The sequence below is a fragment of the Puntigrus tetrazona genome, unplaced genomic scaffold, assembly GCF_018831695.1.
Source record: "Puntigrus tetrazona isolate hp1 unplaced genomic scaffold, ASM1883169v1 S000000793, whole genome shotgun sequence".
NCBI classification, from domain to species: Eukaryota; Metazoa; Chordata; class Actinopteri; order Cypriniformes; family Cyprinidae; genus Puntigrus; species Puntigrus tetrazona.
In genome coordinates this window covers 198,601-223,759 of record NW_025048397.1, presented here as the reverse complement: position 1 = coordinate 223,759, position 25,159 = coordinate 198,601, and the positions used below count along the sequence as shown (strand labels likewise).

The 25,159-nt window shown below is 41.5% G+C and overlaps 4 protein-coding genes across 5 annotated transcripts; 2 read left to right on the top strand and 2 right to left on the bottom strand.

Annotated features, from left to right (window-relative positions):
* The first annotated feature begins 86 nt into the window (after positions 1-86).
* On the top strand, positions 87-2,624 carry pno1 (partner of NOB1 homolog). The gene is made up of 7 exons (XM_043233358.1): positions 87-367; positions 974-1,123; positions 1,228-1,311; positions 1,415-1,475; positions 1,551-1,668; positions 2,233-2,303; positions 2,380-2,624. The coding sequence occupies exons 1-7, from the start codon at positions 179-181 to the stop codon at positions 2,445-2,447; spliced, it is 741 nt and encodes a 246-aa protein (XP_043089293.1). The 5' UTR covers positions 87-178; the 3' UTR covers positions 2,448-2,624.
* On the bottom strand, positions 2,599-12,995 carry ppp3r1a (protein phosphatase 3, regulatory subunit B, alpha a). Its single transcript, XM_043233359.1, has 6 exons — positions 12,778-12,995; positions 8,786-8,825; positions 5,379-5,555; positions 4,760-4,819; positions 4,493-4,677; positions 2,599-4,244 (listed from the first exon to the last, which is right to left on the bottom strand). The coding sequence occupies exons 1-6, from the start codon at positions 12,778-12,780 to the stop codon at positions 4,197-4,199; spliced, it is 513 nt and encodes a 170-aa protein (XP_043089294.1). The 5' UTR covers positions 12,781-12,995; the 3' UTR covers positions 2,599-4,196.
* A 142-nt stretch (positions 12,996-13,137) lies between these two features.
* Positions 13,138-16,864, bottom strand: cnrip1b (cannabinoid receptor interacting protein 1b). Of its 2 annotated transcripts, XM_043233377.1 has the most exons (4): positions 15,675-16,864; positions 15,046-15,190; positions 14,722-14,920; positions 13,138-14,632 (listed from the first exon to the last, which is right to left on the bottom strand). In XM_043233377.1, exons 1-3 carry the CDS (start codon positions 15,851-15,853, stop codon positions 14,756-14,758), a joined length of 489 nt encoding a protein of 162 aa, XP_043089312.1. In that variant the 5' UTR covers positions 15,854-16,864; the 3' UTR covers positions 13,138-14,632; positions 14,722-14,755. The 2 variants fall into 2 exon arrangements, with proteins under 2 accessions (XP_043089312.1, XP_043089311.1); XM_043233376.1 differs by having other exon boundaries at positions 13,138-14,920; positions 15,675-16,862.
* A 242-nt stretch (positions 16,865-17,106) lies between these two features.
* On the top strand, positions 17,107-23,328 carry plek (pleckstrin). The gene is made up of 9 exons (XM_043233375.1): positions 17,107-17,307; positions 18,345-18,500; positions 18,589-18,770; positions 18,903-18,994; positions 19,803-19,987; positions 20,718-20,822; positions 20,998-21,081; positions 21,164-21,236; positions 22,454-23,328. The coding sequence occupies exons 1-9, from the start codon at positions 17,266-17,268 to the stop codon at positions 22,591-22,593; spliced, it is 1,059 nt and encodes a 352-aa protein (XP_043089310.1). The 5' UTR covers positions 17,107-17,265; the 3' UTR covers positions 22,594-23,328.
* The last annotated feature ends 1,831 nt before the right edge of the window (positions 23,329-25,159 follow it).

Below are 25,159 nucleotides of genomic sequence, written 5' to 3'. Positions count from 1 at the left end.
GATTAATTAATTTAAAATCATTTTAGCAGCTAGCATGAAAACGTATGATTCTTTTAATAAGTCGCAGCATTTGGCACCTCTTTGGGCAGCAGTGAGGCCCTTCCTGTAACATGGCCGAAGCCACATGTTCGTGGTAAACATCTCTGCTCGACTGTAATATTTAAAATCCCGTGTCGCGATGGAGTCGGAGTCAAACACGCCAGCGGAGGCGAGCGCTGCTATGGACAGCGACGGAAACACAGACACGTTTGAGAAAGTCAAGTCAAAAAGGACACATAAACGCAAGCGGGATGCGACCGAGGTGGACATGCAGCCTGTAGCGGCCAAGAGACCGCAGTTCCCGGCCTTATCAGGAGACCAGCTCACGGTAACTTCCCGCCCCTGTCCTGCGCTCTGTGGACAGCGTTATATTATGAGTTACGACATTAAACGATGGGAACGACACGGAAGTCTTTCTTCACAAATGGCAGCGGATATTTTTAACGAAGGGCTCAGAAACGGTCCTGAAACCAGCAGCGTAGGGGAGCGTTACTTTTAAAAGTAGCGCGTTACATTATAGCGTGACTCCCTGTGAAGTAAACTAATTACGATACTTAGGTACGTTTTGTGGTATGTAACGCGTTAAGTTACTTTTGAGTTATCTGGACAGGGCTTGGAAAACGTTAAAAGTAGCTCAGACCGAAGTTAAGGTCCGTTCAGAAGAAAACTCGACACTATTCAGCAAAAACACGTTAATATGACGAGACGAGGTGGCTCTTGAGTCAATAACTTTCTCTCTAAACCTCATAATTCATTCAAAACCTGCATGATTTCACACAGAACAGTCAGAACTGAACACGTTCAGTTAATGCCGCACTTTTGTCTGATCGGTGGCTTCTCAATAATAAGCGAACCTGAAAAAAGTTGCAAAAGTAAAGCTAAAATGTATGTTTTGATCGCTTTTGATCTGTGCTGTTTTTCTGGACCGTTTCAGGGAGGAGCTGTGGAGATGCGGAAGGTGCCCGTTCCCGCTCACCGTTACACTCCTCTGAAAGAGAACTGGATGAAGATCTTCACGCCCATCGTAGAACATCTGCAGCTTCAAGTGCGCTTCAACCTCAAAAGCAGACACGTGGAGATTAAAGTGAGTGCTGGCAGTCATTAAAGACGGCGTTCTCGGCGGTCAAACAATCATCTCGAGCGGCGTCGGGTCATTTCCAGCAAATGAAGTGAAGTGTTGTTTTGCAGACGTGCAGAGAAACGTCAGACATCGGCGCCCTGACCAGAGCTGCGGACTTCGTGAAGGCCTTCGTTTTGGGCTTTCAGGTGGAGGTGAGTGAGCATGTTCAGTATCTAACGGGTTCCTGGGAGCCAGACAGATCTCAAAGTTAGACCAAGTATATATTCATTGACTGTCATAAATGTGTCACCGCAGGATGCTCTTGCTCTGATCAGATTAGACGAGCTGTTTCTGGAAACCTTTGATATCACGGACGGTGAGTCTTTATCCTCAGTCCCTTCACTCGAGAGACTTCAGTCCTCGTCGCTGATTGTTCTGTGCGTGTCTGCAGTCAAACCTCTGAAAGGAGATCATTTATCCAGAGCCATCGGGAGGATAGCGGGGAAAGGAGGAAAAACCAAGTTCACCATCGAGAATGTGACGAAAACCAGGATCGTGCTCGCAGACACGTGAGTAGGCCTGGCGCTGCAACCTTTTACTATTTTATTTAACGGTTTGAAATATTTGGTCAAAATTAGATTTTTTTTTTTTTACATTAAAAAAATAATAAACGGTCCCACTTTATGTTATGTAACGAATACCAGTGTACTTGCATAGTAACTAGATGTGTGCTTATGAGAATGGTATGTACAGTACAAATGTGTACGGCACTTTATAATAAATGTTTTGCTTTATATGAAGTACCCCTTGGTTCAAACTGTACCAATTACTTTCATACATGGTTATATAATTCCTGTTATGAGAGTACTTGAAGTGAAAAAAGTGTTGTTACACATTTGTACTGTACATACCATCCTGAGGGTAGTTACAGAAATATCAGCTCTGTAGATACTGTGTACTTACACTGTTGTTACATAGTAGTTACTATGTGAGCGCACGGGTATTAGGGACACTTGATATAAAGATGGATATTTAAATGCAACAGAAACACAAAGCTACTAAGCCATTATTGCTTTTTGATATAGAGCGACCACAACTTAACGTAGACTTCATTCTTTTCTTTCCCTGTACAGGAAGGTTCATATTTTGGGATCTTTCCAGAACATCAAAATGGCCCGGACGGCAATATGCAACCTCATTCTCGGTTAGTGAAAATAGCACTTCTAATGTACGCATCTGAATTAATCGAACAAGACTTAAGCTTGACGTAACTTTTGCAGGAAGTCCTCCGTCGAAGGTGTACGGCAACATTCGAGCGGTGGCCAGCCGAGCGGCCGAGAGGTTTTAACACGCAGCTCACGGACTGATGCACAAATAACCATTGACATTATGACTGCCACGTCGGCCTGGTCGTGCGTGAGAGAGGGATACGCCAGCACCCGGATCTTCACATAATAAACACTTCACCAATGAAAATCAGACGCGTGTGGAGCCAATAATAAAGTTGTACGTGTTTATTGTTTCATACGGTATCAAGTAGTCCCATAATAGTTGATTTGATGCAGCATGCAGAATAGACATCCCATAACTGACGAGCTCGGCGCGTCTCGAGACACGCTTTCATTCACCAAAAGCTGCAGACAGACCCATTTTGTCGAGGCGCGAGTAACTGGTTAAGTCTGTATTTACAAAACGAACGGGCAAATGACGCAAGCCGAGTCTGAAAAGAACGCGCGTCTGTTCGAAGCTGATTTGGCAACTTATGTAATGCATTTCATGGTTCTTTTGATATCGGATATAGATTTCACAGCTTAAGTGTAAACCATTGAAAGTAAGCATGCAGAAAGGAACTAGTCCGAGCAAGCAGGGCAGAAGCCTCGTTCGGTGATGAGTTTGGTTACGCTGCTCCCGTCATGCATGTAAACATTCAGAGTCTTACGTTTGAAGTTCTGATCTTGAAATGATTGGCTGTGCTGATGTTTGAGCACTCGGTGAATATAACCCATGTATTAAGAGACGACTGACGCGCGGCGCTTCAAAGAGGAACGCTTCGGTTCTTAAATGTGAGACTGGAGCGCAGAAGCAGTCTTAAGTAGCACGGGTATATTAGTGGAGCTCAGTATTTATCTAAAAACCATTAAAGATCATGTTCCGTGAAAATACTCCAACTGTAAATATATCGACTTAAACTTTGGTTTAGTAATATGCATGGCTAAGAACTTCATTTGGGCAACTTTAAAGGCAATTTACTCAATATTTCGATTTCGATCTAACACATTAATATAGCCGTAAATGTGTTATAAATGTCCACTTTTGGTTAAAATCGTAAATATCGTCGTGTCCTATCCAATCAAATGTCAAAGGAAAGCTCATTTAGCTTCCAGATGTTGCGTAAATATCGATTTTCGACCCGTACGACTGGTTTCGTGCGCTAGTGTCACAAGCGTGGCGCTCTGAGATCCATCGGCGTGTAGTAGTGTGAGCGTCTCAGTACTGGTGTCAGTGAAGTAGACCCAAGCGCTTTAGCCTCGGTAACTCTCTACCGGACTTCAGACCTAACAATACAAAGGTTCTAACACGAGCGATACAAAAACAGTTATTAAACATGGTTAAATGCTAGAATGATATAAATAGTGTAATATTATCACAAAGTGTAAGAGAAGGAAGCGTCTTTATGTCATGCGGTCGAACAAGCTTCTGCACAGGATGGTGGCGAGCGCTCGCTTCTGTATGTTCTGCTTGGCACGTCATACCTACGTATACTTATTAGATCATACTCGATATCTTAAAAAAGACGAAACCAAATAAATATAAAAAAAAAAAGAAGCATTTTAAAAACCCTAACCCTAAATAAATATGGACAAGCCGATGCTCTTTCCTCTTGAACGGAGATGCTCTTTCATTGTCCATGAGCCCATAAAGTGCTACACCAGGTTATCGAGCGGACTGGAGTTCGGTAACACTTACACGCCGGCTTGACAAGGCTTCTATTTGACAAAAGTGGCTTAAATACTTCCATTGAAACACACAGAGAGCATTTGCTGGATATCTTGAGCAGGTCGTCAGAGATGGAGAGGAAAGCGGATCTGCCGGAGGCTCACACGTCCACCACCATCTTCTTGTGTATATCAAGACCTCCGACGACCTGAGGACGCAAACCACAAACACGCATCTTCATTTGCTTTTTGTGCATGCATTTAAGAAAAATGTTACATTTATATATTCATATGGAGACTAATATGGTCTAAAATAATATACATGCGGCATACTATGTAAGCAAAAGCATTTATTTTGGATGCGATTGCTAATTTGACCACTATTTTAAACATTCAGCTCAGGAGTGCAAATACTTCCTGCTTCTTAATGTAATGTCCTCTAAAAACGAGTTCTTACGGCACAGAACTCCTCGAAGGATATCCTCCCGTCGCCGTCCTTGTCTGCGTTGATGATGGTCTTGTCCACTATCTGCTGCAGCTGAGTGTCCTTCAGGTTGTTGCCCACCATCATCTTCAACACCTGGAACAGCTCTCCGTTGGAAATGTAGCCGTCCTTGTCCATGTCGTAGATCCTGAAAGCGACTGGACGCAGGAGAACAGCAGATGATGGGAACGAGTGCGGAGCGGTGTGGTGGAGATCAGAGGAGGAGTGTGTTATACTCACAGCGCAGCTTCTGCTCCTTATCACCCTTCACGCTGAACTGAGAGACGCCTTCTATAAACTCTACACACACACACACACACACACACACACGATCACTAACCCCAGTCACTAAGCTCTCATTTGGGTGATCTTCTAAACTCTTAATTTGAGTGAACTACAGTCCCCTTCTGAAACAAGAGGTCTTTTAATGAAGAGAGAGAGAGAGAATGTGAACGTTCTTGGCAAACAGCACAAAGGCTTCTTTTCAGGATGTGATGCAACAGGTCTGAGCGAAGCATTTCACAGCTGAGTTCACACACACACACACACACGACTTCAATAAAGACGAATTCATCGCACCTCACGGTCGAAACAAAAACAGCCTATTTTAAGAAACATTAAGATTTAATCTGTTTGCATCAGTTTCACATCCAGTTTCTGTTTATATAATATACTGTGAATATTTTTTATGCATATATATATATATATATACAAACACATGCGTGAAAAACATATTTATTACAGATATATTATCTACACAAAAGCTCTAGGATATTATTGATAAAAATAATTATAGCTTTTTATAATTTATAGCTGTTTTCATGCATCTCATCTCTATCTGATTGGTGGCGCGGCTCACCTTTGAAATCCACCTCTCCGTTCCCGTCCGTGTCGAATATATCGATGACTCTCTGCACCAGCGGGTTCTGCTGTAACTCGGGCAAGGACATGAACTCCTCCACGCTGAGGGATCCCGAGTTATCTAGGTCGAGTTTCTTAAACCTCTTTCCCAGCCTTTTAATCTCATCAGCATCGACTGGCGTGGAGCGAGAGGAGGAAAGGCCGGACACACACGCACACAACAAACACAGAAACGGACAACGTTAGCAAACGCTCAGGACCCTCGCTTCAGCAGGACTGCTCGGCTAACACACTCACATCCCGTGACGGGGTCCTTGGCCGCGGCCGGCCTCACGCGGGTCACTACACACAGAGGTTTGCCCATCGCAGCGTACCGAAGAGCCATGCGGATCCCACTGAGCCCTGAACGCTCACCGTAAGCTCTTTCAGAGAGAGTCACGTGACCCGCACGACAGCCGAAGCTGCCAGTCAACAGTTGGGATGCTTTCCATTGATTTTAGAATAAGTCACCGATCCACTCATAGCACTTTTATCAGAACAAGGAACGTAGAGATGCGACTGGTCCAGAGTCACATATTAATATTGTTATTTGGCTTACTTCGTTTAGGAAAATCAATTATTCCCATTAAAATGTATTGTACAAGCTTCTGTTACTGTCACGGTTCATTTTTTTGCTCTATAGTATTTCATTTTTAATTTAACAACATATTTCTGATTATTATCAGTCTCGTTCAGCACTAACCCAGTAAACTGATTTTATTATATATATATATATATATATATATAAGCAACAACAAAAGGTTTAACAAAAAAAAATGTTCATTGAATATTATATTCATTGAAAACTCTGAAGACACTGAAGACTGGTGTAATGATGCTGAAAATTCACGGAAATATATTACATTTTAACAGACATTCACATGTAAAATATCTGTTTTAAATTGCAAAATATTTTCAAAATATTGCTCCATTTATATTCATTTTTGATTAAAAAAAAAAAAGCATTTTTGAGCAAGACATCTTTCAATAAGCGCTGTCCCCAAGCCTTTGCGTGTTAGCGTAGCTATCATGATATCATGTCCAGTTTGTAGTCTGACAGCGGTTACTTCAGATCCCTTGATCTCGTCTGTGTAAATGAGTCTTTGTAGCGTGACGGACTTGTGTTGCCAGGCAACTGCAGGTGTGTGGAAAACGAAGGCCGTGATATCCGCTCACTTGCGCCGCTGTCACAGAAATAACATGCTAATAACACTAACATGCGCACATCCATTAACTCTGCGCTCGGCTCGATGGCCGTGATGAATCACCAGCATCAGATCGACTGGAATTAACACAATTACCACGGCCGAGGTGATCGAGAGGACCCCGTTAAAAGCGTGCCGATGGCGGGAGGTCAAGCTATCGATGCATTAGCGCCGGGACCTTCACTGAGCCGGTGACGTTGACGCTCGACGGTGAATAACGCTTGTTCCCGTAGAAGAATACTTGTTTTATTTTTTATTCAACGGCGGAAGCGGGCTTACAGACAGACCTCCTCTGTGACAGAAGCCAATAAAACCCATCAATCATCCGATAAACTCATTGAATAAAAAACCCAGCCGTATACAATTTTACATTGTGTTTATGGTCCTAGGTTTCATCGATGTGTGTGAATAATTAAGCATTACTAATTAAGTTTTTGATTAAATTTTTCATTCGGATGATTAGTTTGTTCCCTAAAATGAATTGGGCTAAATTAACACAGCTTCTCACGAGTATTAGAAGGTGATATGTCATGCTGGAGCTTCAGTAATAGATGGTTTCATCACGTGCAGACTGCAGCTGGATGGACGTCTAAATAAAGCCTGGAATGTGCTGCTCTCTGAGCTTCTGCTCGTGGACGCCGGCTTGTTTCAGATCCATCAGCTTTACCCTCTCGACGGCCAGAGCCTGACATCACCCTATTAATGACCGCCGGGCAAGACCCGAGGAGCTCTTATTTTTAGCCTTGAGCTCATAAGAAGCCCCCAAAAGCGCCCTGAGGGAAACCCCCAGCCAACACGGGACTCCAGCGCACAGGCCGGGTTATTCTGAGCGCTCGCAGACGGTCCGGGATGCTAATGGCCTCTGCCACATGCTAGCATGACACGCATTACTCCACACACGCTCCTGTAAGTAGGTCGTTTGCGTGAGCAAGCCGCCAGCTCCAGTCTATCACACGAGGAGTATAAAGAGTCCAAGAGATCGCTCGCATTTAGCAGACTTTCGTCATGTGTGAATCAAATGAAAGTCGTCCATGGTGAAAAACTGCACCAATGTACTTCCCTTTTACATCACTATAAGAGTACGATTAACAACAGAGACCAAACTTAAAATTGAATTGCTACTTATTTATTATTTTGACTTTACTTCTCCAATGAATTTCGGACAATTATGGCTTTAATAAATGAAATGGTTCGTGACATTTTGTTTACAAGCCGTTTCATTGGCTGGAATCGTAACACTGTTTCGAGCGATTGCACTGAGCACGAGACGTTCATGATCTGTCGCACCGCATTAAAGAGCGCCAAAAACTGCTTTTATTGTTTGATCTTCCTCAAAGAATGGCCATAATTTGATAGATGGGTTATTATTGGCAAAATTATTAATAGATAAAAACTGGAAGTTCCACTTGTGCAGTGATTAAAGCTATGTTTAGTGACAGCTGTTTAGTTGACCCTTGTTTGACCTGAACAGTTATTTCAGGCCCCCGGTGTAAAAAGATGGAGGTCAAATCATACAGTAATTGTTGGAAAGGGTTCAAATACAAGTCTTATTCAGATCAGTATTAAATAAACAATAACATGCCTCTTGTTTCTGTGAAATTCACATTTAGCAGATTGTGAAAGGGGGGGGGTGTAAACTTTTGAACTGTATGCCAGAGATCACTGAAGTTGCAAAATCTCACACGTTTGCCTGGTGCCGCAAGCTACCCTAATCCAAGCAGAGCTCTTCACTCGTGAGGTAAGTCTGAGAGCGGGCCGGGTCGAGCCCCAGGGGCGCCAGATCCTCACAGCTGATTAACAGCGGCGCTGGAGCTCGTGTGATTCCCGGCTATGGCTCATCGTGGCTTTCCCTGTTCCTCTCTGTCAGAGGTCATTTGCATGAGTTATCATTAATACGTCACACAACGGATAGATTTTAGATCTCTCGCCGATCTCTCTGACTGAACGCTCGCTCAGTTTTGCATGCGTTGAACATCAGAGGGAAGCAAAACTAATAAAAAAAAGTTTCAGAGCTAAAAATAAGCCTCTGCTTCTCTGAAAACGAGCTTTGCTTCGTTTATTGGCATCTGTCTGACGGCTACAAGTGTGAGCGTTCACGCTTCAGTCATCTGGGTTTGAGCAGCATTTTAGCAAATGAAAGGTAGAAGTGTAAGATACTTACAATGCGAGCACATTTCCAGGGGATAACTTGCTTCATTTCCCTATGAAAAAAAAGAAACAAACAACATGAAGATTTATAACGCTATATAATACGGCCTGCTAGCCTGTTCTGATTTAGATTATTTTGAACCTTTTTTTTTTTTTTTCATCCTTTCATGATAAGAAAGCATAATAATTCTACAAACTGACATTTCTGTCTTTTAAAGCAAAACCCGAGAGACACGGATACAAACCAAACGCTGCTGCCGTTCTGTTCTAGGAGATGAAATACTAAATGGCTCCGCTCTCTGTATCTCCATCTGCTTTGATTTATTATTTATAAGGTCCCATTCAGTTCAAGGGCTCAAAGGCCCATATTCTGTATCTGTCACAGCAGTGAAGGACGGATGAGAGCGTACATCTACTCCATATACAGGAGTCTGGATTCGCGGTGTGTTTGGAGATACCAGCAGCTGTCTGCACTCAGCTCTCGGCTCGCTTTCTGTATATTCTAGTCGAGGTGCTGTACATACAGGACTTAGAGCTCGGGTTGTGCTCAGGCCGCTCGTGAAAGAAATCCATCACTATAGTGCCCCTATCATGGGTTATAAAAGGTGGATGTTTTAGTTTTGGGAGTCCCCAACAACAGGCTGACATTCATTCAAGGTCAAAATATATAATTGTCTTCTAATATGAACGTATTTTTACTTCATTTGCTCAACGACTGCCAAGTGATTCACTCAATGATTCATTTGTCCGAAGCCGTCCTTTGCGTGACGATACTCTTCGGTGATTGGTCGATTGGTCTAATCTCATCATGCCTGTGATGTCTGATAAAGCAGGATTTACTTTGTTCCCGCTCCAAAATCGGCACCTAGTGGTGAAGAACGAATTCGCGTTTTCATTCAGACCAACGCAAAAACCCAAAAAACAAGTGGGCGGGTAATATGCTAATGTTAATGATTCATTTTGAGATCATCACGAAACAGCTTGGGACTCGTTTTAAAACCGACTCGCTTCAATGATTCAGAGTCGGCTCTTTCTTTTGAGAGACACTAACTTTTCATTCAATTAGAGCTGTGTTACACACTACAAGAAAGCTCAGGTAACTTTAATCTATTTTTTGATTTTGATCTAAGAGTTACATTTCTCCAATTCTGATGAAGCTCATTAAAGCTCCAATGAAACTCATCTACATCCTGGATGGCTAAAGATGACCTAGAAGCCCTTTTTCCCCCCAAAGCACAGCATGAAATGTTCAGGTCACCTCTTCCAAAGGGTAGAAAGAGCTTGAAGCAGGAAAATTTCAAGCTTAATTCAATGCCATCATTTCTCTACAATGAGTTATGCTGATCTCAGGCTGATCTCAGACTCTTTTCGGTTTCGTCTCGCATCCTCACAGACGAAACGCCACAAAGCTACGAAACCCACAGTGAAAAGCAGATGCAGTATATGCAAATGAGAAGCCGCAGTAAAATGGCATCTGAAGTGTTTTTGAAGAGCGGGACTGGGTTATTAATATCAGATCCCCCGAGTCCAAAATAAACATGAATTACAGCGATAGTACCTTACTATCCGTGAGTATATGAGAGAAAATGAAGCCTTACGGCTCAAAAGAGAGAGAACGGACGGGAAAAGACGGCGTTTTAAACGAAATCCTGCATCATTAGTGAGCTCTTCTGAGATGTAAATGAACTCCTCAGTGGGCTGAACATTGTCTGGAAGACCTAAGAGGCAAACACTCAGCGCGGTTCATAAATAATGCATTTGCCATTCAGAGTCAATTAGACCGCACAAAACATGCACTGCACGCCCTGCTCCCTGCGAAGCAAACAGAAACATATGCAAACAAGCCTCGCTGAAACGTCTTCGATGGCGCGGTGTAAAATAAACAGAGAGAGGGACGAACGCTTCATGGCTGGAGATGATGCTCGTAGCTGGCCGTTATCACAGCGCTCTGTCTCTGATGTCTGTTTTGTACACATTTGAGGCCAAAGAAGTGGTTTGTGACGGAGGGAGTGGGGTTAGACATATAGAAGACAACACACACACATTGGCATTTGTGCTTTACGAGGACTCCCCATGCGTGTAGTGGTTATTGTACTGTACAAACTGTATGTGCTATCGCCACGCACTTAATCTAACCTTTACCGAAAACTACAGGCATTTTCGGGGACGGGGACATTGAAAGTGTCCTCACAAACCAACTTCCATTCCTGGAAGCAATTATATCCTTGAACACTACACTAATCCTAGACTATCCTAACATATATATTTTATAAATAGCGCTAATAAAGGGGAGAGAACTGATATGATGGTTCTTCATTCTCCTTCATGATGCCCACAAAAGATGACTAATGCTCACAAACAGCTGCACACTGCCTGAGAGCAGGCCTCCGCTTGACTAATGCGTGTGTGTGTGTGTGTGTGTGTGTGTGTGATACCTGCAGAAAGCCAGCCGCTAGCATTCCTATTGATCTCAACTCCACGCAGGAACAGTGCTAACTTTACATGTCAGACGGCCGGCTCTTCCTGTCTAGGTGGGCGGTTCTCCACAGAATGCACTGCAGTATGTACCAGACCTTATATGACGTCCAGTGAAAACTCTAGAAAGCCTCGACCCCTCGGGGCGTACTAATAATAACTCTTCAGCGCCCGGAGCAAATCTACGTGAGATCCACGATGGAGAAACATCAGAATTAGTAGAATCGTGGAATCAAGTTCCTGTATGACGCAGAATTTGGGAATACAACAGACAATGCAAATAAATAAATAAAATGGAGGCAAAAAGGCTCATCTCACAGGGTCCTGCATCTCATGGGAATGCCTCGAAAAGGTTTAGCAGATCCTAATGAACACATCAAGAGCTCTGCATGGCACTATTCTGTGAAGAAAGCCATTACTGGAGAATACGTTTGCTAAAATACTGAAGCAAAGCAGTTCTCCAGCTGCAATATCATCCTGGAGCATAGATTTCTGCAGTATAAACCGACTACGGCAGTGGCAGCCCCTCGTGACGCTTTGGTCTGAAGCTTGCAAGGTTTTCACACCACTAGCATCTCCAAAATCTGAAACATCATAGAAACGCACAGATATAAACGGCTTAAAGTTCTCCCGTAGGCACACCGACTCAATATTCAATCCTTAATGTTTAAACGATGTTATCAGCCCTCATAAAGACAACAGGAACCCAGCGTTTCAGGGATGCTCGTGCGGTGTGTTTGACACGACCGCTGTCGGCCCGTCTCAAGACTCTTCCAGAACAAGACATAGACCACGGCACACGGTGTTATTAAAAAGCCGAAGCCCCAAGGAGCTGGAACAGAACGTGGCAGGGCAGACCTAGTTTTTGTTCCAGTTAACTTTAATGAAAACAATCAGCTTTCTACGGCGGGTGAAGTTTCCAGTGTGCCATCTTCTCGCTGGTTGCCGCTGTAACGGATTTCTGGAGTATTCACCACTGAATTTCTAGTGCAAGAGAGATTTACATCACTGATGATGATGGACAATATCTCTATAGTTGACATCATTATTATTATAATAGAATTGGATGTAGAGTTGTAGTACTGCAGGCTGCATTGTATGGATAAGCGCACGATTCAAAGGATAACTATAAAAATGGATTACAGGTGAGATGAAGCAACTTCAACCAATAAAGACGTAAGGCGTCCAGTTCTCTTATTTATCAAACCGTGTATAACGATAATAGAAACAGCTTCTTGTAATAGCTGACTAATGTCACACTTAATAGCTCTGGCTTTAACTTTAAATGCCAAACAGCATCACAGAGGCAGCAGGCACATTCATGGCTGTTCATCTTGCAGGCAATTTGCACGAAATAGACTAAGAATAGACATACTCAGCCTGGCAGATGCACACTAGGGAACCCGCGAGTCTTTATGTTACGAGACCCGAGGCAAAGGCTGGGTTTGCTGTCCAGTGTTTGCAGGACGCATCTGAAACTACGATATGTGCAATTTGTTTACAGCGCTGCAAACGCGTTGTGTCGCTTACCATTTTGCTGCCTGCGCGACGGAATTCCCCCTCGGAAATGAACAGCAGTAAATGAGAGCACAAAAATAAGAGGGAAATTCTGCTCCTGGTCTTGTTGTTCGGTAAAGAAAAGGCTGGTTTGGACAGGGAAGAAGCGTAACCTATTTTCCGTCCGTTTCCGTGGGTTGCACTGCAGCAGCGACGTGAGGAAGAGCCGCAGGGCGGGGAGTGGGAGGAGCTTACGAGGCGCGTCGCTATTGGGCGAGGCGCGAGGGGGGCGGCGAGAAGAGGCGCTGATGGGCGGGCCGTCGGTACACCACATACGGGAACCCTTAGCCCCACCCCTTCCCTTCACCCCTTCACTCAAACAAACACACGGGGTCATTCATTTCAATGCTTTATTATTGCATCTAAAAGGAAAACATTTTATGATGAAACAAAGACAAAATGGTTAGTGGATTTATTTCTTCCAATTCCATAAATATCACTGCACACCTGTCATTTTTACATGGCCTCCGAGTGAAGAAATATTAGCATTATTCTCTAAAAAGTGACATTTATGATCGGAAAGTACAGCAGTAAGTATATACTCCAAGTCAAAGACTTTTGAACAGGAGGATTTGTAATGTTTTTCTGCTCACAAAAAAATAGCTAAAGCTTGTTTATATATATCTTATTACTATTCAAAATAACTGAATTTTAGAAATGTAATTTAAAAATGTAATTTATTTCTGTAATTTCAAAGCTGAATCTTTTGCATTATTAATCCAGTTGCATGATCCATTTTATTATTATTATTATTATGTTATAAACAGCTGGGTACATTTTTGATTTTATTGATTTTTGCAATAAAAAAAAAGACTGATAGTTTTGAATGTATAGAGTATTTCGAATAAATGCTTGTATCTTTCTGTTCATCAAAATGTACTCAGCTGTTTTAAATATTGATAGTAATAATAAATGTTCATTTCTAATATTGCGTGACACTGAAGACAGGAGTAATGATGGTTTGATTGAGGGAATACATTACATCTTAATATACATTCAAATAGAAAACAGTTATTTTAAGTAGTAAAATATTTTCACAATATTACTGCTCTTTTTGTATTTTGGATCAAATAAATGCAGGCTTGGTGAGAAACATTCAAATCTTGACTGGCAGATGTACTGAACTCTATTGTTTTGCTCTATTGGTCTCACTTAAAGCAATACAACCATAACCATACAATTTACAATCACAAGTAACCTATGTTTTATGTTAAAATTGTATTAGAATCTTACTTTAAGGTCTTATAGTGGTCCTAGAGTCTTGTTAGGAGCTTAAAATGTTTTAAGGACTGATCTTCTTGATATTTAATTAGCACTATGCTAGAGCTCCACCTGCTGTCTGCATGTCCAGATCATTTCCACAGCCTATCATCAGTCACTTCTAGTTGTGGGATGAGCATGACATGTAGAATTCAAAATCTGTCCGAAAACCTCTGCTTGGTTCAGTCCGAGGCTGAAGATCAACACATCCACACAATTTTCCGGCATGCTTTATTTTTCTTTTAAACAGTATTACGTTTTTGAAAAATGCAACAAAAATGTGGAAAACACGCCCAACTTGCAGTTATTGCACAAGAATCACAATGCACCGTTACAAAAGAGTCATAAAAAGACACACTAGAAATATATATCGATATGGGTGGAATTCACTGCGAAAATGCTACATTAAACGTGGATTGACAAAACTGCGCATTGACAAGAAATCTATATAAGATCAAATATAAAAGTAAACTTCATCCTCGCTTGGGTTCTTCAGAGGTAGACGGCTGGAAGGAGAACCGCAAAAGACACGAGACGACACCACGACAAACGGTAAAGTGCAGCGATTGCGTGACACGCACTGATGGCAATGCATTGGTTTTCCATCGGCACCGAGAAAACTCCCACTAAGTCACACGTCACTAACAGGAAAGGCTACATCCCTACCGATTCATAACGACAGTCTGTTTCTTCACAGGAACAGCTCTTTGTTGATCCACATGAGGGTGCGCGTGTCGTTGGGTTTGCACTCGTACTCGATGCTGTTGAAGCTGTTGCCCCACTGGCAGTGGTCTCTCTTGTTGTAGTTGTAGAACTTGACCTGCCAGACGGTCTCGAAAAGCCCCGCCTGCGTGAACTGAAACGCCAGGAAAGACACAGCTGTCGTTTTTTACAGTCACACGCTTGGTTTCGAATCCCCATCGGCTGCACTGACATACCTAATATTTCTGAGAGAAAAGCCGGTTGGTGCTCGCTTCTCACCTGTATGTTGACCTGGACAGGTTGCCGCTCTCCGGATTTGGTGTGTGCTACTCCCTCGGTGTCGTACATCCCAGTGTACACCACGGACTGAGGGTCTTTAGACTGCTGCTCCAGAGGAAACGTCACTCCGCCGATAGTCATGGATCTGAGGAATCAGACAAACAAACAAATCACAGCTCCTCGACCGTGACATGATTCCCCTATACGAGTTATCCCATGCATTTAACATGCACGGATGGATTATAAAGGTGCATCTTCTAAACGGTCCAGAAATTCGCTTTTGGGATTGCTTGCATAGGAACACACAAAGATTAGTACATGCACTGCAAGCCAGTCAGTCATGGCTGATGCCTTAATCGTCTGGATTTGACTGCCAAAGGAAGCAATCTGTCAGTGCATGAGATCCTGAAGGATAAACCCCACAATCGTGACATCCCATATGCATCTTCACACTCTGCATACGATGTTATATACGTTATACAAAACAATCGGGATATGCAGATATGGACATTTTATGAGCACCAAGTACATTGAATGTATGAACAGCCTACAAATACGTCTGCATTGGTGCACTGTATAAAACAAACGCGTTTTTTATGCTTAGAATCAGGACGCATCTCATTACTCACGTCGCCTCGACGGCTCCCGGTTTGACGACCACGTCGATCTTGTATTTAGTTCCGGTCAGTAATTTGATGGTTCGGGTCTGACCGAACCTCGTGCCGTCCGATTTGAAGTAGACGGGTCCGTTATTCGGGGTGGTTTTCAGAGAAACGCCGATTTTGATCAGCTGGGGGATGTCAGCCATGACGCCAAACGACGCGGAAAGCCGGCGCTCAGGTGCGAGGTGTCCGAGGCTGAACTAGAGCGTCGCGCCGTAACGCGCAAAACAACGCATCGCAGAAAGCACGTCCAAAGTCATGTCTGCTGTTCCTGTCCATAATCCGCACGAGATCGGTAATCCGCGCTAGCGTGTGTCTGTGACCTAATGAGATCAAGAGAGAGGCGGTGGAGCCCACTTCGGATTAACCCGCGCGGCGCTCCTGCGCTCGGGGAACCGCTCTCTCCAACGGGCTTCTGACGAAACACCTCACTTATTCAGCTTCTGTTGCTCACTGCTGTCAAGCGCGAGGTGTTGCTACTGAAGAATGCGTTTTATTAGCGTGAAAACATGGCTTTGGTTTTTAAACATGCGCCGTGATGTGGTTTTGGCCATCAAATGCAATGGTGTTTCTGAAGTAGGCCCTAAAAAACTTATTTCCACTACAAATACGATCACGGAAATATTACCGACTATCAACTAGAAAAAAGCATGGCGAATGGTTCACTGTAGTGTGTATTATGGGCATATTCCATTAGGTTTCTGTGCTTTCATCAAGCCACCAAAAGAGGACAACGGATGCTAGATATTTCCATTGAGACATTTTCAAGCAGGGTGTAAATTATATGAAGAAAAATCAAAAGCATCGCCGTGTGATAACAGACCTCCGTTTGTCTTCGGTAATGCTGTTTGGTCAGTATTAGGCACAGATGAGGTAATGCCATAAAAGTGTATTATCTCATATAAGGAGGTACGGCTCTCTCACTTCCTTTTGAAACCACATCTGAAAAACACCTATCTTTCAGTTCACTTAAAAATAATAATATCAAGCAGTCCTGGATAATGTTTTCAGTTGACACGTGTTACAGCAGTACTCTGTTATTCTGCTTTAAACGTCCTTCATTGACCACAAACATGCATCACACCGTTCTCCTGTAGCACTTCAACTTCCTGTGAGAGCATTGTTTCTCTAAAGTGATTAGATTGATGAGCTATTATTCCCACAGAAGACTTCAAAATATGGTTCGTAGCTGCACCAAATTAGGTCATTGTCAAGAACCATTTTTTTTCACAATGAAAGGCCATATTAAGGGCGTTTATTTTTAAAAATATGATGAAAACTCCTACTATTGACGTGTTAAAAAACCGATAATGCGTGCCTGTGGGCTCGATATCACTCAGCACAAGCGTATCGTTTGGCCTCAGGCTCGCTCGCCGTGTGGGTTGAAAACAGAGGAAACTAGCTGACCATTATGTTGCCTGTCAAGCAGTGCGCAACTTCCCTTTTATCAAAATGTGTGTATAACTGACAACTGAGGTTACGCGTCAGAGACGAGTTCAGCTCGACTGTATGGGTGTAAGCGGTCTTCACCACTCCCTGCAGACAGAGACTCACAGCCATGGAGCCAACAACAATCAGAGAAGGGTACTTAGTGAAGAAGGTAAGGTGGGCCTTTATCTGTGTAAGAACAGCTGTTCTGTGCTTTTGAACATAAAATGTGCCAGTGTCGGTATCACTGGTGACCTTAAAAGGAAATTAGGTAACACTTTATTTTAGAGCCTCCTAACTGCAGTAGTTGCTAATTAGCATTGCTAGAATATTTTTAGTAGTAGTATTTACTCACATATTAACGCCTTATTCTACATCTCTAATTATACCTAATGCCTAAACCTAATAATAGTAAATATTAATAGCGTCGGCTATTAACCAAAAAACGTTGCCGATAAAGATATTCCATACAAATGCCTTACATAAAGAAGAAATGACAAGCTTATATATCGCTTTATTTGATACCCTTAAAGTTTTAGAAACTTTACATCAACAAAATGAAAAATAATGTTGCAAATCAGATTTTGGGATTAATCCAGTACAGCATTTGTGTGTGTGGCTTTGATACATGAGATACCGGTGATATTTAGTGATTCTGACACCGAACGATATATACTATATTAGCATAAAAGTACAGCGGCAGGCATTCTTGGTTTCTGAACATACCATGTATGACAATACTAGTCATGTGCTGATGTTTTGTCATGTTTTTCCATGAAGTTGAACTTGCTCTATTTTTGGGAACAGATGTAGAAACATCCTCCTCCTTTTACAGTGACACGGCCATTGCAGCATGTATCATGTATTTCATTTTGTCCACCCATTTATTCATTTATTTAGGGGCAGAATCCCTAAAATTAGTTTTGGAAAAGGATTTAATGTATATTATTCTTTAAAACTGCCATGACACACAAAACTAAATTTGTGTGTCTGCAAATATAGTAGATCCACCCACAGCTGTGCAAAAACAAAGAACCGAAAATGAGCAAAATCGACCGCTCGCACTTCACTGCAAATTCTTGTCCAGAAATTCAAACCGTGCTGATGTAATCCTACCAGCCAAACCAACTCCTGTTGATTGAAGCTATTTGTCTTTTGCATTCAGATGATTTTAGGAAGCTAGAGCAGAGGTGTCTTGTTGTTTTGCAGGGGACGGTGCTCAACTCGTGGAAGGTGGTGTGGGTGGTGTTAGCAGACGATGCCATTGAGTTTTACAAGAAGAAGACAGACAACAGTCCGAAGGGAATGATCCCTCTGAAGGGTTCGACTCTGACCAGCCCGTGCCAGGATTTCACTAAAAGAACGGTGAATGAACCAGGCGTCTTCAAGGCCAGTGTACTGCTGACGTATCTACGCTTTTTCATGAATATCTTTCATATGCTTTTTCCAACAGCTGGTGTTTAAGGTTAGTACGGCTAAGAACCAGGATCATTTCTTCCAAGCGACTCACCTGGAGGAGAGGGAATTCTGGGTTAAAGATATCAAGAGAGCCATCACTTGTTTACAGGGCGGCAAGAAGTTTGCCAGGAAGTCCACTCGCCGATCCATTCGTTTACCGGAGAATGTTAACCTGAGGTATTTTTAGCAATAACACTGGATCGTGTTTGAAACATTCGTGGCGCAAACTGAAAATGGATAGTAGATATAAGACTCTGCCGTGAAATGAAAAGCTGTTAAAACACTGTCTTTTTTTCTGTCTGTCTGCAGTGAATTGTATGTTTTAATGAAAGATCAAGACAAAGGGGTGAAGGAGCTGAAGGTGGAGAAGGATAAAAGGCTGTTCAATCACTGTTTCACAGGTAAAATGTTAATTTCAGCTCCAATAGAAAAAAGAAGAACTTAGTACCACGACTACTGAGAAGTATTAACATGACCTAGCATGACCTAGCTGAATGATCACTGGGGTTTTTTTTCTGTTGCGCTTTATGGTAAAACTTTACTTGAAGGGGTGTGCTAAGACTGACACAACACCTTCATAATTATGACATGGCATATGTTAAATGCATGGTTATCCGTGGCTCAGCTAAGTAATTTTTAATGCAAAGATGATATTGTTTGAGATGCCTTTTATATGACAACATGACACAAACCAATACATTATAACCTGTCAGGCAACTTGACATTACTTAGACAACACAAAATAAATTAAGCAAATAAATAAAACAATAATAAATAAAATAAATTTATTTTTACAGAATTTTAACACTTAATGACACAAATTCAAGTTGTACCACTGTACCGCTATTTGAATAATAGAAGCGTATGAGTGTGTTATGTGTAAGCTTGGTTTAAGAGATGTGTCTTTAATATAGATTTAAACTGACAAGAGTGTGTCTGCCTCCCGAACAGTGTTAGGGAGATTGTTCCAGAGTTTGAGTGCTATGACGTATGTCATGATTATGAAGGTGTCGTGTCAGTCTTATGCACACCCCTTCAAGTAAAGTGTTACCCACTTTATTTTGAAGTCCAGTTCTTGCCATTAACAACCTATATAACAAGCGTGCTAATAAGCTAATCGCGAGAATTGCTCCATTGTTTTCTAGTGGAATATCTCATTTTAATCTCTCTTTCCGTGAGTTTTGTTGACCTGTGCTGGATCGGTTGCAGGTAACACAGTGATCGACTGGCTGATTTCTGAGGACAAGGCCAGAAACAGACCCGAGGGACTGATGCTGGCCACCGGACTGCTGAACGAGGGATTCCTGCTGCCCGCCGGAGACGTATCCAAAGACGGTTTTGAAAAAGGAGCAGAGTGTGTTTTCCTGGACCAAATCGAGGCTCTTTATTACTTTGTAAGTGAACAGATCATATAAGGGACATTATTATCAGCACTATTTCAGGTCATCTATATTTCTACAGAGCTCTATACAATGCAGACTGTTTTAAACATAAACAAAAAAATGATGCAAACTTCAAATATCTGACAGATTTTGCTGCAAAGACACTTGTGTCACTGTTCAGTTCAGCTCAGTTCAGGTTTTAATATTATTTAGTTGCCGATGATATTGGGGAATATAAAGTCTTTTAAACCCTAACTATGAAAGTCTGTTTCTGCCTCTAAATGAAAAAATACTAAATTAATAAATAATAATTATAATTTTTCTCAGAACTGTATGACATAAACTCACCGTTGCACTTTACAAAGTTTGTACGGTGAGATTTATGACTCTATGCTAAAAATAAAAAGTGAAGTAATCCTTCCACAAAAGGGTTTTTAGATTATTAAAACATTAAAAAATGGTTATTTTGAAACAGTTAACAGTTACAGAGTTACAGGCAGTACTTTAAGACATCATAAGCCAGGGGTGCCCAATCCAAAGGTTCAGCTCCAGCTCTAATCAAACACCCCTGAAGCAACTAATGAAGGTCTTCAGGATCGCTTGAAAAAATAAAGGTGTGTTTGATTAGAGTAGGTGCTGAACGATGGCCAGGAGCAGGATTGGGCTCTGATTTTTTGAAGAACACGAATATAAAGTAAAGTATATTATCTGTTGTTGAGGGTGTGCATGTGTCGGTCTGCAGGCAGATAGTGGTTTCTTTTGTGAGGGTTACTCCAGCGATGAGGACGTGATCATGAAGGAAGAGTTCAGAGGGGCCATCGTCAAACAGGGCTGTTTGCTGAAACAGGTGAGCTGTGAACAAACACACGATGAATGATACGACGAGGAGTGATATCTATCATACGTATCAACTTGGATTAACTTAACAAGCACTCACTTCAATGGCTGTGAATTGGGTTCTTCTTGCAAAAGTTGAATATTTACAAGAATACAAGATATTAGACGATTTCATCATTTCGCAGGGTCACAGGCGGAAGAACTGGAAAGTCAGAAAGTTTATTCTGAGAGACGATCCTGCTTATATCCATTACTATGATCCCACCAAAGTAAGCAAGTTTCTGTCTTTTCTAAAGATCGTTTTGCTTTGTTTTTCACGTACAATAAAGACTGTCTGTGTATGTCTGTAAGGGTGAGGACGATCCTCTCGGCTCCATTCACCTGCGTGGTTCAGTCGTGACGGCGGTGGAATACGTGCCTGATGGTATCCATCTAAATAATACAGCTAAACACATTTCACCAGCCACCGCTTTATAAATATGTCAGCTTATTGAGACTAGTGAATATCACCAAACCCACAAAAAACATGCTTCGCTTCAAAAAGAAAGCATATTCTTTTTATACAATGGCATCAAAATTGTGAATGGACTGATTTTGATCAACATGACAAGTGTGATCTGATCAACTCAAAATTGAACTTTTAGGACAATATGTTCAGATGTTATAATGAAAAAATAATTATATGAGCTGGTGGTGGCGCTACGAAGTGCATCGTAGAGACACAAGAGCTGGTCTGATTACTATTCAAGACCCCCTCTGGCAGTGTACCAAATTTCATCCTTTTCTTATGGCATAGAAAATATTTTATTCACAGTAGAGCATAGATAACATAAGAAACGTTAACTGAAATTGAGAATTTTTTATTAACAAAATAAGCTCATTTCATATTCGATGCCTGCTATGGGTCTCAAAATAGTTGGGATGGGGACGTGTTTACCGTGTTGTAGCATGTCCGTGTAGTACTGTCCTGCTGAAATACACAAGACCTTTCCTGACTTGTGTCATCTGGAGGGGAGCATATGTCGCTCTAAAACCTGTATATGCCTTTCAGGATTCATAGTGGCTTCCAAAACATGCAACAAAGGGCATTCAACAAAGGTCTTTGTCCTTGTCCCTTTACGCGCAGTTTCTCCGAATATTTTGATGATGTTATTCACTGTAGATGATGAGATTGGTGAAGCCTTCGCAATTTGACGTAGAGAAATATATTATTCCACAATCTTTTTACTCACTCTTTTACAGATTGGAGAGCCACTGCTCGCCTTTATTTCTGAGAGACGTCTCAGACATCCCTTTTTATAGATAACCATGTTACAGACCTGATGTCAGTTAACTGAATTAGCTGCTAGATGTTCTCCAGGCTCAAAATATCTTGCATGCAGGCGTCAAATTTGAAATTAGCCCAATAAGTGGTAAAAAGTGACAAATTTCTCAGTTCGTTTTGCCAATTGGGTCACATGAACTGAAAGTCTATTAGTTTTCATTTTATTCAAATTCAAAAAAAGTATTGGTCAATTCGAGTTGTACACTTACTAAAGAGGCTACGGCACATTCAGTACATAACCCTTAGCAATAATTTTGATTTACCAAATATGGAAATTGTTTGACTGAAATGTGTCTCTCTGTGATGAACTCCTGCAGCCAAGAGACAAGAGGTGGATGGCAATCTCTTTGAGATCATCACGTCAGATGAGATACACTACTACCTGCAGGCCGCGACCGCCAACGAGCGCAAGGACTGGATCAAAGCCATTCAGAGCGTCTCAAAGACAGGAAAATAACCGTATCGGATCCATGCCGTGGTCTGGGGGATCCGTGCGAGGTTGCGTTTTGTCTCCTCTTCAGCGTTTTCTAAAAATAAAAATCCCAGTTTGCTGTTTCTTCTCCTTCTGCATTTGCACAAAACAGGAGGCTTTGCAACGGTCACGTGACGCAATTTCTCAAGTAAAAACGAAGTTAGAAACAGGATGTGGGTGAAATGTGTTGTTTCACCAGAAAGTGATAGTACACGGCGTTGGTCTGGCTGTCCAGAACTGTCAACTCACTGGAGAGGTCTTCAGTGTTCGTGTCAATTAGTAACACTTCCCATTTCTTTTCTTACGTCCGGTCTGATGGTGAGGCGGCGTCTCTAAATATCACAGCTCTACTCATGCTCACTATTCTTAAATATAGGTAGTAACTGATTACATGATGATATCCCAAAAATAAAGTAGTTTAAAATACTTAGATTTAGACTAAAGTTACTTTTTATGGAATGCATTGTTGTAGGCTTATTTTCATGATAGCAAAAAAAAAAATATCATTTATTAATTCTGTCCAATTAATCTTTTACATTTTTTATACAGTAGCCTACTGCTCATATTTGCCCACAAAGTCTTCAATTTTGTGCAAGAGACAGCATTCGACCACTGGATTTACGAAATATTTTATTAATAAAGTTTCTCATGGTTCTCTGAAGATGGTTATGGTCACAAGACATGCAGGTAAATCGATTAAATATTTCATTATTTATCATATGCACGTTTCAGACACCTGCTTTAACAGCCTTCATTCACAGCACACTAAGTGTTTGTCTTAAGGCTACCTGTTTTCTGCACTCAACAGCAGCCTTGTGTGAAAACATGTTCTCGCACCTTCGTGTATCTATATACACCTCTGTTTCCTGTTCACGGACGCTTCTTGTTTCAGCCCCACGTCTGTGCTTTTAGTCTTTTAGGGGAGTGCTGAAGCAAATTTTCCCCATTAGATGCCAGAAAAACACACAGTGCTTGCGTAGAGTTGAGTAGAGTCACAAACACGCACACTTTCTTTATGACACATACAAACCACACATCCATACCAACACACGCTTACACTTATAGCTGCATTCATTTTCTGCTTGACACTATTACAGAGTAAAATATGCATAAGCAGGAACAAAGTGAGTTAGTTGGCCTTATATGCCAACAGAATCAAATCCTACTAACAAATACAGCACTGTTTTATAGTTAAATGGCTGCATGATTAAAAATCGTAGTTTCAGTGGGTTTCAAGGAGGACATTATCTTAACGTAAGCTTGATTTGGGACTCTGTGAAGTGTTTAGGTAGTTTTTGTGGATTTTGAATACAGTATTTATTGCAATTCTAACCTGAATAGAGGCAATAATATACATGCACTGGAGCGGTTGCCATATATATAAAGAAAAGAAAACCCACACACATGTTTGTTCCTGCAGATAGATGTATAGGACACAAGAGGGCAGTAAATGTCTAAAGAAAAAAAAAATTACTTTTGACCAGTGCGGTGTATTATTAATCTAGATCTGACTCATGCATATAATTTAGTTTTAAATAACAACAGATTTAGACAAAAACATATTTAGCACACACTGAATATGACTACTGTAAAAAGCATTTAAAATCTAATTACATTAGCGTATGCGTTACATGAAAACATAAAACCAACACAAATACTTTTAATATATTAATATACTGTATTGTGCATTTGTTCATAGTTTAATCTCTCTCTCTCTCTCTCTCTCACACACACTCACACACACTCACACACACACAAAGAGTGGAAATGATATTCCTTAACCTAAGAAGAGACATTTAGATCAAGTGGGCATGGCTATCTTTATCTGACCAATCATTGATGAGGGGCAGGTTTAAAAACAGGTTTTTTGAATTTTGAATTTTCAATATGAAGCTGCGTAAATGTTTGATGGATTGACGTGAACAGCGAGATCTGAAGAACCACGTGACGCTCAAGTTACATCCAGGAATTATGACGATGAAGACTGATCTTAGTATGGCATGAAATCAGCCTTAATAAGCATGAGACTCGTTGAGTAGTAGTGCATAGATGACACATACGGGCACATAAGTTCGGTTTTGATCTCATAGTCTTTAGTAATTCATGCATCAAGCACTGTAAGCACATACATCAGTCACAGCAAGAAACGATCAGTACCATCACATTCACTTCTAACCGCATCTAGGAGCTTGTGATATGAATGTGAAATCAAACAAAAACCAGAAAGGATCTATCTGGCATATAATGATCCGTATCAAGCAGAACACGCTCCTGTCAGAATACTAAAGAATCTGTTGTTATTCCTGTTCATTTATTTTTTACATGCCAAAGGATGATAAAAATGATTATTTGATTCTCGACTTTGATCGGTTTCAGCCGGGGATTGCACACAGCACTGAAACTGAACGAAAGTAAGTTTGTTGATGATTTTGAAAGACGACATCATTGCCCCACAGACCTCCACGGGGTTCTTTTTTGATCTGTTTATGCTAATAACCAGCCGGATGTGGATCGGAATAAGTCTTTTATCACACATGCAGCCTTCGAAGAC

Bases quoted from the DNA above. Each gene is read 5' to 3' on its own strand.
- pno1 (XM_043233358.1), top strand. From the start codon at position 179: ATGGAGTCGGAGTCAAACACGCCAGCGGAGGCGAGCGCTGCTATGGAC. The intron at 1,476-1,550 runs GTGAGTCTTTAT...GCGTGTCTGCAG, and splicing joins AACCTTTGATATCACGGACG to TCAAACCTCTGAAAGGAGAT. The intron at 1,669-2,232 runs GTGAGTAGGCCT...TTCCCTGTACAG, and splicing joins AGGATCGTGCTCGCAGACAC to GAAGGTTCATATTTTGGGAT.
- ppp3r1a (XM_043233359.1), bottom strand. The intron at 5,556-8,785 runs GTAAGTATCTTA...GCTCCACGCCAG, and splicing joins CCTGGAAATGTGCTCGCATT to TCGATGCTGATGAGATTAAA. The intron at 4,678-4,759 runs GTGAGTATAACA...TCCTGCGTCCAG, and splicing joins TAAGGAGCAGAAGCTGCGCT to TCGCTTTCAGGATCTACGAC.
- cnrip1b (XM_043233377.1), bottom strand. From the start codon at position 15,853: ATGGCTGACATCCCCCAGCTGATCAAAATCGGCGTTTCTCTGAAAACC. The intron at 15,191-15,674 runs GTGAGTAATGAG...CTGATTCCTCAG, and splicing joins CCGGGAGCCGTCGAGGCGAC to ATCCATGACTATCGGCGGAG. The intron at 14,921-15,045 runs GTGAGAAGCGAG...CTGGCGTTTCAG, and splicing joins CTGTCCAGGTCAACATACAG to TTCACGCAGGCGGGGCTTTT.
- plek (XM_043233375.1), top strand. From the start codon at position 17,266: ATGGAGCCAACAACAATCAGAGAAGGGTACTTAGTGAAGAAG. The intron at 18,771-18,902 runs GTATTTTTAGCA...GTCTGTCTGCAG, and splicing joins CCGGAGAATGTTAACCTGAG to TGAATTGTATGTTTTAATGA. The intron at 21,237-22,453 runs GTATCCATCTAA...GAACTCCTGCAG, and splicing joins GGTGGAATACGTGCCTGATG to CCAAGAGACAAGAGGTGGAT.